Source organism: Xiphophorus couchianus, chromosome 21 (assembly GCF_001444195.1).
Source record: "Xiphophorus couchianus chromosome 21, X_couchianus-1.0, whole genome shotgun sequence".
In the NCBI taxonomy this organism is placed as follows: Eukaryota; Metazoa; Chordata; class Actinopteri; order Cyprinodontiformes; family Poeciliidae; genus Xiphophorus; species Xiphophorus couchianus.
The window spans coordinates 21,564,123-21,578,675 of NC_040248.1; the positions used below are offsets into that span (position 1 = coordinate 21,564,123).

A 14,553-nucleotide genomic window follows, 5' to 3' on the forward strand; every position below is an offset into this window, starting at 1 on the left:
AACAGAAACAAAAACCGCACAAGGATGTCTGCTGGCGTCATCAGGATATTTTTATTTCATTAATTTTCAATAATCTTTCTACTCCGTTATCAGGGAAAACTATGACTAACAGTTTGTACTCGGTTTGCAATCAGATTTAGTTAATATAGCAAGCCGAGGAAAAAGAAAAAAGTTTTCAGACAGTGACTCAAACAAACCTGTTTGTTTTAGACTAGATAATACTAAACAGAACAAAGTTCACTGTGAGCGAGAGGAAAGGAAAACAAGATGAGATTATGTAACGGTGAGAAAAAATGTATGGTTTTTTTCAGATCCTATAGATGCTTTCCATGCATGTGTGGATCTGATTAAACAGATTTATGGCTACTGCTAGCAAATTTCAGCATCAATTTAAAAAAAATAAAAATGCTATAAAATTCATGACTGCAATAGAAGCTGAAGCCACAATAACTTTACATAATCCCATTGTGCACTCTGAAAACCCTGAGCATGCACTGATGACACAGGAGTGAAGTTGCTCCTTTCCCACCTTCTTCAAAGTAAACTGGTGTCAAAACGTTTGTGCAAAAACGGTTCTTTGTGCCGCTACCATTTTAGGGATATAAATAAATGTTTCCAGAGGTCGTCAAAGGAGATTAAACCCCTGAACATTTACAAAATAAAGCAAATTTGGTGTCAATCAACTGATTAATCAACAATATCGGTGGATATATTTTTCAGTAATTTTCAGTATCGATGAGGTGTTTCAAATGTGGGTCAGGGTTTGAGGAGTCAGTTAAGAATAATTATTTTCTATGACAATGTGACACGTCTGCTGTTCATGCTGTGAGAGAGTGAGAGAGAGCAAGACTTAACCGTTAAAAGAAAGGCTTACTGGATTATAGCAAAGTTGCTCTTTTTTGTCAGTTAGAGCTTTAAACAGTTTTGGAACATGCAGACTTTAGAAATGTCAGAGTAAAGATTAGATTCTGTAGAATATACACATCTGTTTTAGAAATGCTACCCACTATTTAATTGTGACTACTCTCTATGTCACCTCAACATCTAATGAAAATAATTGACTGCTTAGCTAGAATACATTTATTTATTGCTATCCTTACATTTTCTTATAATTGAGTTCTTAAAGAAAACTTTGAAACCAGACAAAATTTGCAACGACTGGCCAGAGGTCCAAAAAAATCAGAGATTTTAAATTGGTCGAAACATTTATTCTGATTGATGCTTTTCTAATAATAAATGTCATGACTCTCAAAGGACTTCCATAATTTCTTGACTATTTTTCACATTTCAACATAAAAAGAGATCCAGATTCATAACAAACTTAGAAACGATGTGCTAAATTGAACCTGACTTCTAAAAATAATAATCATATTTCATGTTAGTAGTTTCTCCTTGCCATCATTTATTAAAACATGTTTGAGTGTCCATTTTGATGACTGAAACTCTGTCGTCCTGCCCTGACGACAGGCTAATGAACAAACCGCCGATGCCTGCAAAGAGGTGATCAAACCAGCCAATGGTGCTCTAGGGAACACTGCACCATCCGTTACCGCTGGCATATCCATTTCACTAATGGACACCAGGAGAGTCTCTCTGTCCGCCAGACATGAGGACACTGAAAGGCTGCAGGCTGTGCACCGCACACAACTTTGAACCCAGCTTCTAGTGTCTGTTCTTTCTCCGAGGCTATTTCTGTCCTGCTTTGAGGGAGAGTACAGAGACAGAAACAACCCCAATCGGAGAGAGCGCCGTTGGAGAACCTTGTTGATGCTGCGGCACAATTGGACTTCCTGTGTGGAACGAGTGGAAAGCCAGCAAAAAGTGTGAGACTCGTCCACAGTGGGCTGGGTCTCTCTCTTTCTTCATCCTCCTTTGTGTTAAAATCTGTAGCATTGCTGCTCAGCAACAGATGCCGGTGGAAAGTTCTGAGGCCTAAAAGGTTCTGGAAAGTCAATGACACATCTATTCTAAAAAAAAAAAAAAAAAAACCACAACACAATGAATGATGTTAATTACACAATGCAGCACACCTTTCTGCAGCGCTGCCAGAGGCTCATTGTGAACTCTGGTGCGACAGCTGCTACAGGAACCGTTTCACTGCTGATTGATTCTCAGCTCAGCTATTGTCTCTGTGGCAGCCGCGGTGCATAATTAAGGATATCAGAGGCGTATGGCAGAGACAATACTTGCCCCTTGATGGCTCCAGACTCCTACGCTCTGATGCTTTCAGCAGTCCTCCCACATGCTGGCATCCAGCTCCATCTCTCTTGAGGAAACAATCAGCCAGAGCACAGAAACTACGGACGGCTCGCGAGTCACGACTCTGACCTGCAGATGCATCCAACTGCTGCAAAATTTGAAAATGATGAGCCATAGGTTAGATCCAATAGGTTGGATCATCTTTGGTCTGAGATCTATACGACCAAAGAGAGATGTGACCAGGTACAACTGATCAGATCGATTCAAGAAAAGCCGGGAAATACCTGCAGCATGCAGCAATAGAACAATTATTGGGAATGAATGTCTAACATTATATTTGTGACAGATTACAAATGACAAAGGATCTCGATAAGCCTGAAATAGCATCTCAAAGCTAAGCATGTTGCTGAGATTAGCATTGCTGACAACACTAATGTTAGCATCCACAGTTTACAATTCGAAGATTTGTTTTCAAAGAAGGATCCATGAAGGATCAAAGATTCCTGAAACACTTGAAAGTTGAGTACAATTTTACACCAATATAATGGTTTATTATTATTTTTACTATCAACATCTATTCAGTAATTTAGCAGCAAAACCATTTTTGAATTGAAAATGTTGCGATGAATTAATCACAGACCCTGCAATTAATTTGATTAAAATTTTAAGCAAGTCGCACCATTAATTAATACATATAATTATTAGGGTTGTCAAAATTAAGGCATTAATTCAAATTCTTTTAACACTGTAAAAGAAAAAACATTACGAGCAATTAATTGCACAGGTTTCAGTATTTTTGGACATTATCTGCGCTGTAGTTTGAACAGAATCTGTTTCAGACGTTTCTTGTTTTTTAAAAAAAATTATCTGTCAAAGTAGCTCCATTCTCTCTCCTCCTCTTACTCGCGCTGCTCTGTGGCACTGAAGAACAAAAGTGAGAGCACAGGAAGAACCATACAATTATTTTACTGTTGTAGACAAAACAATCTAGCAAAGTATCATTGTGCATGCTGGAATTGACGACTGAAGCAACACTAAACTGCTATGAACAAACAAAAAAAACTTGAGCAACAATAAATACAAAAGCATCAAAGACAAGAGGAAGAATCCAGTGTTCTGCATGTTCCATCATATTTAAATCAATCAACAGCCGTGATAAAAACATAGAACCTTTGTAATGATACAGAACTCTACTGAACCAATAGCCTTCATTATCTATTGATAGAACACTATAGTTCATTGTTTTCTTAAAAGTAAAATTTGATTTACCCTCTTTGGTTTCTTTAGACAGATTTGGTCCATAAATAGAAATACAACATTTCATTTGTTTAGTTCTAACTTTGTCCTTTTGTTCTTATCTTTTTATTATCTCTAATCCTCTCAAATTATAAAAATCTATCTCCTTTAATAAACCTTTTTTTGCAATTGTGCAGGTAATTTACAGTTATGTATTTTAAACATAACTTCCAGAATACAATAGTCCACCACGCTGTAAAATTCCATTAACTTTAAGTTAAAGAATAATGGATTTGTTGGAACTCCCTCAGGTTTCCTGCTTATAATTCTAAAAGTTTTTTTTTTTTAATCAGACAAGTCACCTGGATCAGGATCAGGATCAGAATGGGCCAACATTTGCTATAGACCCTTAACTTCTTGTAAGTTTGGTGCTTCACAAAGCAGAGAGGTGATCAGAACAACTTAGTGATGCTGAGGGAATAAAAACCTGCTGGCTGTTCTCAGATCAGCCCAGTAGAACCTCAGAGCCCATCTATCTGTTCCAGTAGTGAGAGGCCGCTGTGGGGAGTGACTGGGAACTGGTGTGAGAAAGGTTCTGGTTATATAACGGTGCCCTGACAGAAAGCCATGCTACACACGACAGCTGTTGGTGTTGGAAGTCTCCAACAAGGTGAAATACCACAGAGACGGGGCAGCTCAGCCCAATTATACTGGACCGGGTCGTGAGAAGGTGGAGGGAACAGGAGCTGCGGCGGTTAGCAGAGGGCTCAGGATAAATAAGGGCTGTGCTATCAGAACCAGGCCAGCTTGGTGTTCTTCCCTTCTGCGGGTACATACCGTCCCGGTCCGCTGAGCCACTAAAGTGAACCGAGCCCGGAGAGACAGGTGAGGGACTGGAGGAACCACAGCGAGCAGCGGGGTGAGGAAGAGGAGGAGGAGAGTAAATGAGATAGGTGAAGCACGCAGTCGTCGTCTTTCAGGAATAATCGGTGCCACGCGCTGCATCACAGGCTGACAGGCGGAGAGAAGAGAGCTGCAGAAAACAAGAGGCCTGACGTCGCTCCTCTGTCAGCCGCGTTCTTCAGTTACACGCCTGCTGCTTTCAGCCGTTACACAACAGCAGATATCTATCCTACCCCAGTGGAGCTGGAGCTAATTATGTGTCTTTTCAATATGTGTGTGTAGGTATGCAGGAAATTTAAACTCATTTCATATTAAAGGTCGGAGCTGCATGTGAGGCAGCCAGGCGTCAATGAAGAGACTGCAGCCTGTTGAGAAGAGTTTAAAGAGTTGTATTGGTTACCATTAAGACTGGGTGATATGGATCTCAAATTTTAACATAATATTTTGTATTATTATTGTGATAATGATGGAGATAATTTAAAAAAATATATATTAAATACTTCTTTTTTAGGTAGGTGTATGGATGTGTCAGCATGATCTCTTCTTAGCTTAGCATTCACAGAGAACAGGACATGTTCTCAGCTGAGAACAGTTTCCTCTAAAGATTACAGCTGAGCTCCAGAGACAGGTGTGCAGGGAGGAAGACGAGGCAGCAGAGGAAGGGTTGGAGACGAGCTGAACTAAGAAGAATGCAGGCAGGCAGACAAAGAGCCAGACTGTCACATGATCACACAGGATGCACCGTTTGCTCAAGCTTAATATTAGATTTACAGAGCTCCGGCACTTCCCTTTAGAAGGTAACACAGACCTTCTGTGGCCCAGCTCCCCTGCTGCCTCACTCTGTGTGTGTGTGTGTGTGTGTGTGTGTGTGTATGAGACTGTGTAGGCAGGGCTGGAGGTAGGAATCCCAAGTATGCAGTGGAAAACAAGCCAGGGCCTCTTCTTCAGCCCGTGCTGCAGTAAGACTCAGCAGAGAAACACTTGTTTCTGGTGGGATTTACGAGGTCTTCGTGAAACGAGAGCGTGAACTTTTGTTGGACGCGCTTCAAAAGACCTTCGCTTATTTAGATGCTGGCTGGAAGACAGAAGACTCTGACTCCACGGAGAACAAATCCACTCAGCAAAACATGCAATTAGCCGGGAATTGTGGCGACGGATGCTTAGGAACGGGATGTTTCCATACAGTAAAACCGAGGAGCAATCCGATTGGTTAGCACACCGCCAAACACCCATGTGTTCATGCTGCTTCATGTTGGAGAAAGCTCTCGTCACACAGCAATAGTGATCCAACTCACTGGGCCTAAATAGCTGCAGTAAATTGATCAGCCTGGGAGCGAAAGCGTTTACAAAGTGCACTTAGAGATCCCAGCAACCACACAACGGCCATACATTCCCATTCGATCTTTGCTCAGCCGCGGCCGGCCTTACACAGGCCGTGCTCAGGCTGCGTTTCTTCACAGGGTGATGGACAATCCATCAAAATCTGAAGACATGCTCAGACACTCATGTCCCTGCAGCTGTATTGTTCTCCTCCGTCTTTAGCGGTGACCTTGTAAAGAAATCGTTCATCTCTCCCGGGCAGCCATTGGGCGCATTGGCTGTTAGGGTTGGGTGAACACCCCAACCTCCTCCGCCTCCTCGTTCTCCTTCCCGCGCCCCTTCAAGCACTGCCAGCAAGCAAGGAGACCACACAGCAGGGCAACGGAAGCTGGCCACAAGGTCCCGACTCAGCTGTTTCCTTTTCACAATCTGTGCAGATGCATTTACAGGCCGCTTGTGTTGTCGTGTCTACTGGCGTCCTTACAACGTCCCTTCTAGAACATTTCGCTAATGCAAGGTGTTAGATGTTGAAAGATGGTTTATTTTAGGGAAGTGAGTGATTAGTAATCACAGCAAACAGCCGGAGGAACAGACAGTTCTTGTTGTGAGCGATACTTGCAGGACCAACACATGATGAAGGGTGCTGGTCATGTCACCCATTCAGCATTTCCCACATTTCCAGTTTGCTACCTTTTGTGCAGGGCTTTTCTTAGGTATAATTAATAATAACCAAGCATTTTTCTGTCCCACTTTGGATACATTTTGTACCTCAAACTTTTGATCAGTCACACAACACACTGCAGAGAGCTCTGTGTGAAATAACTTGTCCCAGGCCTGGGGTCAAGAAGGGAAAGAGGAAGCCTCCCTACCAACTAGATGATGCAATTTTCGTCAGGCGACTACGTCAATGAGAGCGAATTTCAAAGCTTCAGATGAAGCTTCAGGTGAGCCTTTAGTTGTTTGGAAAGACGGAAAAAGTTAGAACGGTATCCCGTAAGCAGGACTGTGTGAAGTTCTTGTGATGACAATAAAAATCAAAGCAACCATTGCTAAATTCTACATCTGGTGTGTGCATCAAAGTTTATCCAACTCACTCATATGTCAGCATGACGAGTGATGATGGATTGCATTTGATCAAATGCATCAAATCAATCCTTTGCAATCGCATTATGGCACACACTGAAATTGTACTGATTTATTAGGCAGCTCTAGCTACAAGACCTAATCTTTTTGAGCAGTAAGGCTGAATAACATTCGGCCTCCAACACTTTGGGGCCGCTAGGCCAAGTGAAAAAATGTCAACACAAGGAAGCAGGCTTTTTGATGATTTTAAACATTCTGATGTAGAATGTCCTTGGATTTCTTGATATCATATTATTATATGTTGAACTGGCACCTAGCCAACTATCAGTAGTAAACCTGCTGCTGAGGAAAAACTCAAATATCTGCTAAACTGATTGAAGTCTTCCGTTTAAATCGGCACTGTTCTCTAGAAACTCTGCAGGAACCCCTGCAGATCTTGTTCTCTGCAGTGGAATTAGGTGAGTTGAAAGAAATGCATCCACTGAGTCATTCACTTGCCTGGCAACAGGCCAAACAGAATGCCCTAACAGAACATCACAAAGCAACCAAAAGAGAGTGGGAGTGGGTTCCAAACGCCCCTTTAACCCCAAACTGTGCTGAAGTCGACGGGGAGTTGTGGCTGAAAGCTGTCAGCTGTCCGCTTTATATACACCCTGCCCCTTCTACTGCACCCTGACTATAAAAAGATGGTTAAACAAATATTGAAAGAGCTACCCATGTTAATGTGAGTGGAGCGAAATGTGTGCTTATTTTGGTCTCTGATTTGACAAGCATGAAATAAATTCCTAAAGTTTCTCAAAGACCAGCAGCGACAAAGTCTTTCCTCACCCAGATTGGACCCTTTGACATGAGTCCCAGACTTGACCCACAAATTGTTCAGCCATCATAACACTGGAGGTTCTGGAGCTGTAAACTGTGCTGCCATTGTCACGTTTTCTTACTTCATGGCGTTCACGCTTCCACATGCTCATACTCACACAGTGGACCCCATGGCAGGAGGGTAGGGGAGGGATGACTGGGGGTTACGCGGGATCCTCGGCAGATTTGACCTAGTTTCTATTCAAGCCAGCCTCTTTGTTCGCTCCGTGGTGGAGGAGGCTGCTGCAGCAGTGCGTGGAACAAAGAACACAAGCAGCTTTTGGAGCGTTCAAACAAGCTGCCCCTGCCTGGATACGACCACAGTGTGCAAACCGTTTGCGAAGGCGGCGCTGCTCAGACTCCCACCATGTCAAGGTCATGTGCTTTGATCTACCTATGCAGCAGACGAAGGGGGACCAACCACAGCTCCTGCCGACCCTCTTACCGTTCTCCAGACTCGGAGAGATGAGAAGGAAACCATGGAGGAGTGAGGCGATCTGATTTAGTTCAACACTTTCACTGGGAAAGAATTAGGAAAGTCTCAGTTCCTGCAGACACCTTGCAGAGAATCTCTGCCTTTAAGCACCAGCCATGGCTGTGGTGACGCCATCACCCTTGTACCAACAGTATAACAGCAACACAACTCACCTTCAGCTGTGTTTGACAGTTTATTTTATTACTGTGCATTGGAGATGCATTCATATCTCATATGTGTATTTTTTTACTTTTGAGGCGGTAGATAAGATTAGTGTATAAGATTGGTTTCTCATGTAAGTATCCGCCGATTGAAGATCTCCAAAGTAAAGGAAATTGAGCCTGATTAAGTAAAATAATACGTGTTTTAGAAAAGAAATTAAAATCTGAGAAAGGTGCCATGCATTTGTATTTAGCATCCTTTACCCTGAGAGGGTCAGAAGAGAGACAACTGTAATGCAAAACTCTATGATTAGCAGAAAACGGACACTCTACATTATCCTGAAAACACCACCCACACCATGAAACATGTTTGTCCTCAGTCAAGATGCAAAAGATGAATTTTGGAGCCTAATACATGACAATTCAGTAAGAAAACTGGTCAAATGCTGGAAAAGACGGGACAACATCAATTAAACAGCCAGAGATACAATGGAATAGTTTAGATCAAATGCAAAGACATGGTTAAAGGATCTTCTCATTCCTAATGAGAAGAGAACAGCACATTTAGATTTCATGTTCAAAGCTATCCTCCATCAGAAAACTCATTTCGTCTGGAGCCAGTCAAATGATGCCTCACAGCCAACAAGATCATTTCAATCATCACCTTCCTGGTATTTTTACCTCAAGTCTGTTTAGCCGTGGACTGACTGTTTTGTAGTTGAGTGGTGAAAGGGGTAATGAAGGAGTGTGTTTTTGCAGAAAAATGTGAGGAAACCATCTGGAATCTCAACTGAAAGGGCCGAACCTGACTGGGACAAGAGCTGCTAGCTGAGATAACAAAGAGGAAGAGAAGAAATAAACTGGGTAAAATGTAAGAAGATGTGAAGGGATCTCAAAAACCTCAGCAGTGTTTGTGTGAGAACCAGCAGAGACAGTGCTCTGCTACCGAGTTAATTAGTACCAATTTGACGTTTGAGACAGGCACAATTCCCTAAATTATTTCCCTAAGACCCCCAAACAAACCCAGAGATAACCATTCACACCTGTTTCCTACCTGCATGTGTTCTGTTGAGCTGCTGCTAAGCTCGTCTCCAGACTCCGAGTCATTGCGCTGTTTGACGGACCCTTCTCCCGGCGCCTCGCTTGCAGCCGAGCTCTTGTCGCTGTCCGGACTTTTGCTGTCGCCGTTTCCCGCTTTGAGTGGAGGCGAGTCGGCCCGTGTCCGTGGCAACGACGAGTTGTTGCTGTGGTGGTGGTTGTTGTTGTTGTGGAGGAGAACCAGCTCTGCCACCAGCTTGCAGTGGTGTGGACTCCCCAGGTTCTGGTTGGCGTCCTTGGGGAGAACGGGCGGCGTGACGCGGTCTGAGGACGGCGACGGGGTGGAGGAGGGCGATGGGCGGCCGAAGCTGGACATTTCTGGCTGAGGCCTGTTGAGGTTCTCGTTGGATTCCCTACAGATGTCCAGAACGGTGGGCTTGGCCCTCAGGGCGGGCTTCTGCGGCGGCATCAGCGCCCGTCGCACCTCCCTGACGTACTGCGCCGGAACATAGAAGGCTTTTGCACCTTCCTCCTTCTTCACCTGCCACCAGTCCTCGTTGGTCTTCTTCACCAACATGTAACATTCCCCCTGGTGGATGGCCACCATCTTGTCCTTGGCCTTGTACTCGTAGTCATACTCCACCTCGACGTAGACCTGGCCCGGGGCGATGGGAAGCCCCTCTCTGTCCGCCATGACTGCTGGAGCACGCGCTTCGACTCCCACCCTCAGCTGCTCAGCGGCCCGGGCAGCTCCTCATGTTTCACTGAACACTGCAGGAGACAAGACCAGACAGGAAGTGGAGGTTATGTCTCAGCGGGATATCGCGACACAGAATTGAGAGGGCAACCACGCAGTTATTGTAAAAATAAACTACATTCTCCATCGTTTCCAGAATGCCAAATACGAAAACTACACTGTCCCCTGTCACAGTCACGTGTTTCATATTAAGTAGAGACGCACCGAACCGATATTGATATCTGTATCGTTCCCGATATTGAAAAAGGAAATTCTACATCAGGTGTCAATGTTCCCAATCCATAAGAGCAGATCTGTTCAGTTTTATTATTTATTTCACATTACATTTAGAATTACTAATTGCCCTTTCTGAATCATTTGAAAGAAAGTTTGTTCCAGTTTATTGTCAGTTTCAGGTTATTATTTATTTTGCATTGGCTCTTACTGTATATTCCTAATGGCACCTGCTGAATAAATTAAAGTTGTTTTGTTTTTACATGTTTGACAAGCTTGTGAAGTTGTTGGTGTATTTAAGTGTACTGTACTGGTGCAGACAGGCAGGCTTTTTCATTGGTCTGCACATGTGCGGTTAACAATGGTCACCCCACTGTTATCAACTTACCAACGTTCACGCTATATTTACTGATGTTTCAGACAGGAAAACAAAAATCAAAACCGGCATGTCTAGAACGGAGCTGGTGGTGGTTTTTTCTCCAAACATCACAAGAGCCGAACTCCAGATGACGTTTATGGCATTTTAACTTCATCTTTTTCTTTATTTGTAGATTAGTAGAAAAAACTTGATAAAAAGATATTACTTCTAAAAAGGTCATTCCTGATGTCTGTCCACCTTTGCATTGTTTGCTGCACTAGAGCAGATAACAGTGAAAGTTTCTTGCACTTTTGAAGTGGTTTCATTTCCTGTTGACAAGCTAATTTAACCACTAGCACCTGGATGCTACTAGCCCTCTTTATGCCAGTTGTTATGGAATAATGTTTAAGGTAATGAACTTGTCCTACTGCTCCACTAAGGCCTTATTTACTAGAACTATACATTCTTACACTTTATGCATCAACTCCTAGGATTACTTTTCATCGTTGCGGTCACTCCTTCACCTCTTTCCTCACCACCAACCACAAACCTCCGGGGTCTTGGTTTCTACTCCCCGGCTTAATAGTCACCCTTAATACCACAACCACAAAGTGCTGCTGCAGCACACTGACACTGTGATACGATGGCCTGCCGTGCATGAATGGTGAGTCAATAAAGAGCGCTGCGGGGTGACTCCTCCTGATCCTCATAAACCACTGGGCTCTGATTGCTATGGTTACCCATATGACCATTAAGGACCCTGGTCTGCAGCTAAAGGTGATGACAACAAGACCTCACACAACCAATCCTGCAAGAACAACACTGGTCTTCTTATTCCATCCCAGATCTGACATCGTTACTCACAGTGGAGACTCAGTCAGGGGCCTTTAAAACCGTCCTGCTGTATCACAGTCAGAGTGTGAGTCAGGTGGCAGAGGCAGCTGTGGCCCCTCTCCTTTCCTCCAGAGTTTGCTTTGGGACGGGGCCCATCATCAATCCGCCTGTCAGAGAGTATCCCTTCATCTGCTAGCCTAAATAAATACGGAGGGTGTCGAGCAGTGGATCCCCCCTCTTTACGAATTCCCTCTCATCCTCCCAGAAATAGCAGCCGCAGCACTGCTGGTGGAGAGCAGGTGCTTTTAGTGAGGCGTGAGAACCTGCTGCTGAATCTATAAGAGGAAAGAGGACGGAGTGACAGCTCCACACCCTGAGCAGATTTACAGCTCAGGAGAGGTGTCCACACCGAGGGGTAAAGGTCGATTTAGATGCTTCCATCAAGAATTTAGGGCCAGTATTAAGTTTACATAGTGCCATTTTACAGCACAGTCAAATAACTATATTAATTTTAGTTGTTATAAAATTGCTATAATATATCAAATACGACTTAAAATAAATTTGACTTCGGAATTTAGCGCCCTGAAATTGGATCTCTTTAAGAAGCTCCTGCTTTTTCTGAAACTCCGCCTTCAAGAAGTCATCACGACATGGCTCCTCTATTAACCCTTTGACAACGTTTTTGCCACGTATCACTGAGAAGTAGCTCCAGTAATGAGCTCAACAGATGCGCAGTTTCACCAGGCGTTTGCCAATTGCTGCTGGCTAGTCTGAAGGAGCCGAGTTGAGGAGTTGCGTAAGGCGGAAGCTCTGAAGCTTGGAACCTGCAGCTTAGAGGAGGAGCTTCTTCTTGAAGGCGGAGCTAGGTTCACCCAGGTGTTTTGCAAAGGTGAATGGTTGCCACGGTGATTAAAGGATTTCTCAAAAATCTGTGAAAGAATCAAGGCAACACTCTGAACTTCCTTATCAGCAAAGATCTACATCAAACTGGGCCAAAATTAACAGCCGGTATTTAGTTCCATACTTGGCATGCCCATTTAGTACATTTAACAAATAAAGCAAGACTGAACCATATCCTGTTCTTGTTGCCAAATATACACACACACACAAAACTAAAAGCCACGGTCTGCTATTGTGTTTTGTTTTTTAATTTAAAAAATCTGCAAGAGCCTTTTTTTTTGTTTAAAATCCACAATCATTTACAGATCTCTGGTCCACAGAGATCTTTGTTTATTTCATGAAAACATTCTGTGCTGAGTTTATTGTTTATTTAGCTGGTAAATATGAAAAAAAAAAAACACTATTTTTTTTTTCCATTTATACTTAAATAAATTTGTAAAAATTTGTGCCCTCAAAAAGTCTGGACACCACTACCTTTAGATGAACATGGAAACTCAGAGGCAGCGTCCATCCAGCAGCGCTGCCATGGATGAACCCGACCCACCGACGGTGAGCTGGATCCAGGAGCTCAGGAGGGACGGTGGGAAATGAAACCCAGTGAAAGCTCAGGAACCAAAACTGGCTCAAGTTCAAGCATGACATTTCCCACCTTGGCAGGGGCCAACAATCCCACTGCAACGACTTACTACTGTTTCACCACACACACACATACACGCACACGCACACACACACACACACTACTGCAAACAACAAATAATAATTTAAAAAAAACCCTGACAGCTCAGTTGGTCCTTCCAGCTGCTCTGCGGTGTGAGCGCTCTGCCAGACGTCCCGGGTGAGTAAACCTCCAGCAGAAACAGATTCCCGGCGCTGTGTGGTGTCAACACAGCGGTGAAAGTCGCCCGGCGGCGTGCCAGCCGACTTGTTGATCAGCGGAGATTTGAAAGCATGTAGAAAACGGGCGAGTCTGCCTGTTCGGACGTTAACATCCAGGAAACCCGCTGCGGTTCTGAAACCTGCGGTCTTCCAGAGCGACATTCGAGAAATGCTCAATCGGCTGAAGCTAAAACGCGATACACTTTATTGCTCGTGTCCCAGTGAGCAATAAATCATAATAAATTGAAACGAGCTCAGTAAATTGTTTTTCTCTTTTCTGTTGTTTTGTTTATGTATTTTGGATATTTTAAATGTCTGCCAGTTCCAGTGTTAAATGTTCATTAGAATCTAAAGTTCATTGAGCTCAGTGGAAGGTGTTCTTGCTGTACAACTTGGAAACTCACAACAACAATATTATCGTTTATCGCGATAACTTTCTGGACAGTTTGTCATCGTGACAGGCCTGAATACGCTGAAAACATAAGGCCTATTGGAAATCGGTGCCGATTTATTGGCCGGCTGATGTATGGGTGCTGCACCCCTAAGAATTATTTATCATAAGTGTAGTCTCCTTGCGACCAGTGTAAGGTAACAGGTGGGGGTGGGGGGCAGTACTGGGTAAGTATGTTTTGAGCTTTTAGAAACGCTCTCTGGTATCTCATTAAATAGGACATTAAACCACAGGAACTGGGATGCACCAATACAAATGTTTGGGCTGATATCAATATCTGATATTGATGTCGTTGTTATGACCCGCTAACGATATTTATCGATATGGTTCGCTACAGTTTCAACGTCTTTGGGAAAACAAATCCCTGACCAGAAACAAACGGCTACAAGATAAAAATAAATATCAGTTCTATGGGACCAATACGATATGTTAAAAAATGACTAATATCAGCCGACAGGAACCATACGATGGACATTTTCAGCAATTTTTGAAACCAACTTTTTAAAGATATAAGGCAATTTCCAAGACATAGTGGCAGTGAATGGAAGCAGCTGAAAGTCTTACTTTTCTACGCCAAGTTAATGTGTGGTTTTCTCGTGAAAAGCTTAAAAGCGCAACCAGCAGTGTGAAAACTTTCAACTCCAAGGACACAGTCGTTCCAACTCTCACCCTGTTCACAGTCAGCGCTCACACCACCACATCGACGTCTCTCCTCCTCACTGCTTTAAAGGCACAGATACAAAAGCACTTCACTAGAAGCCTTACTGGGAAATCCAGAGTGAAAGGCATGGGGGGAAAAAATCTCACATTAGAGAGAACAGGCTTTTTGTCAACACACATCTGCAGGTCGACTACCTCAGCAGCAAAACACACAGAGACTGACTGCCTTTG

The 14,553-nt window shown here is 43.5% G+C and overlaps 1 protein-coding gene across 5 annotated transcripts in view; it reads right to left on the bottom strand.

The window, feature by feature from the left end:
- Nucleotides 1-14,553, bottom strand: part of arhgap12b (Rho GTPase activating protein 12b) — a 56,894-nt gene that overhangs the window by 41,446 nt on the left and 895 nt on the right. For all 5 annotated transcript variants that reach the window (XM_028005157.1, XM_028005154.1, XM_028005159.1 and 2 more), the window contains exon 2: nucleotides 9,290-10,044. In XM_028005157.1, coding sequence (XP_027860958.1) covers nucleotides 9,290-9,967 — 678 coding nt within the window. In that variant the 5' untranslated portion in view covers nucleotides 9,968-10,044. The remainder of the gene's footprint in view (nucleotides 1-9,289; nucleotides 10,045-14,553) is intronic.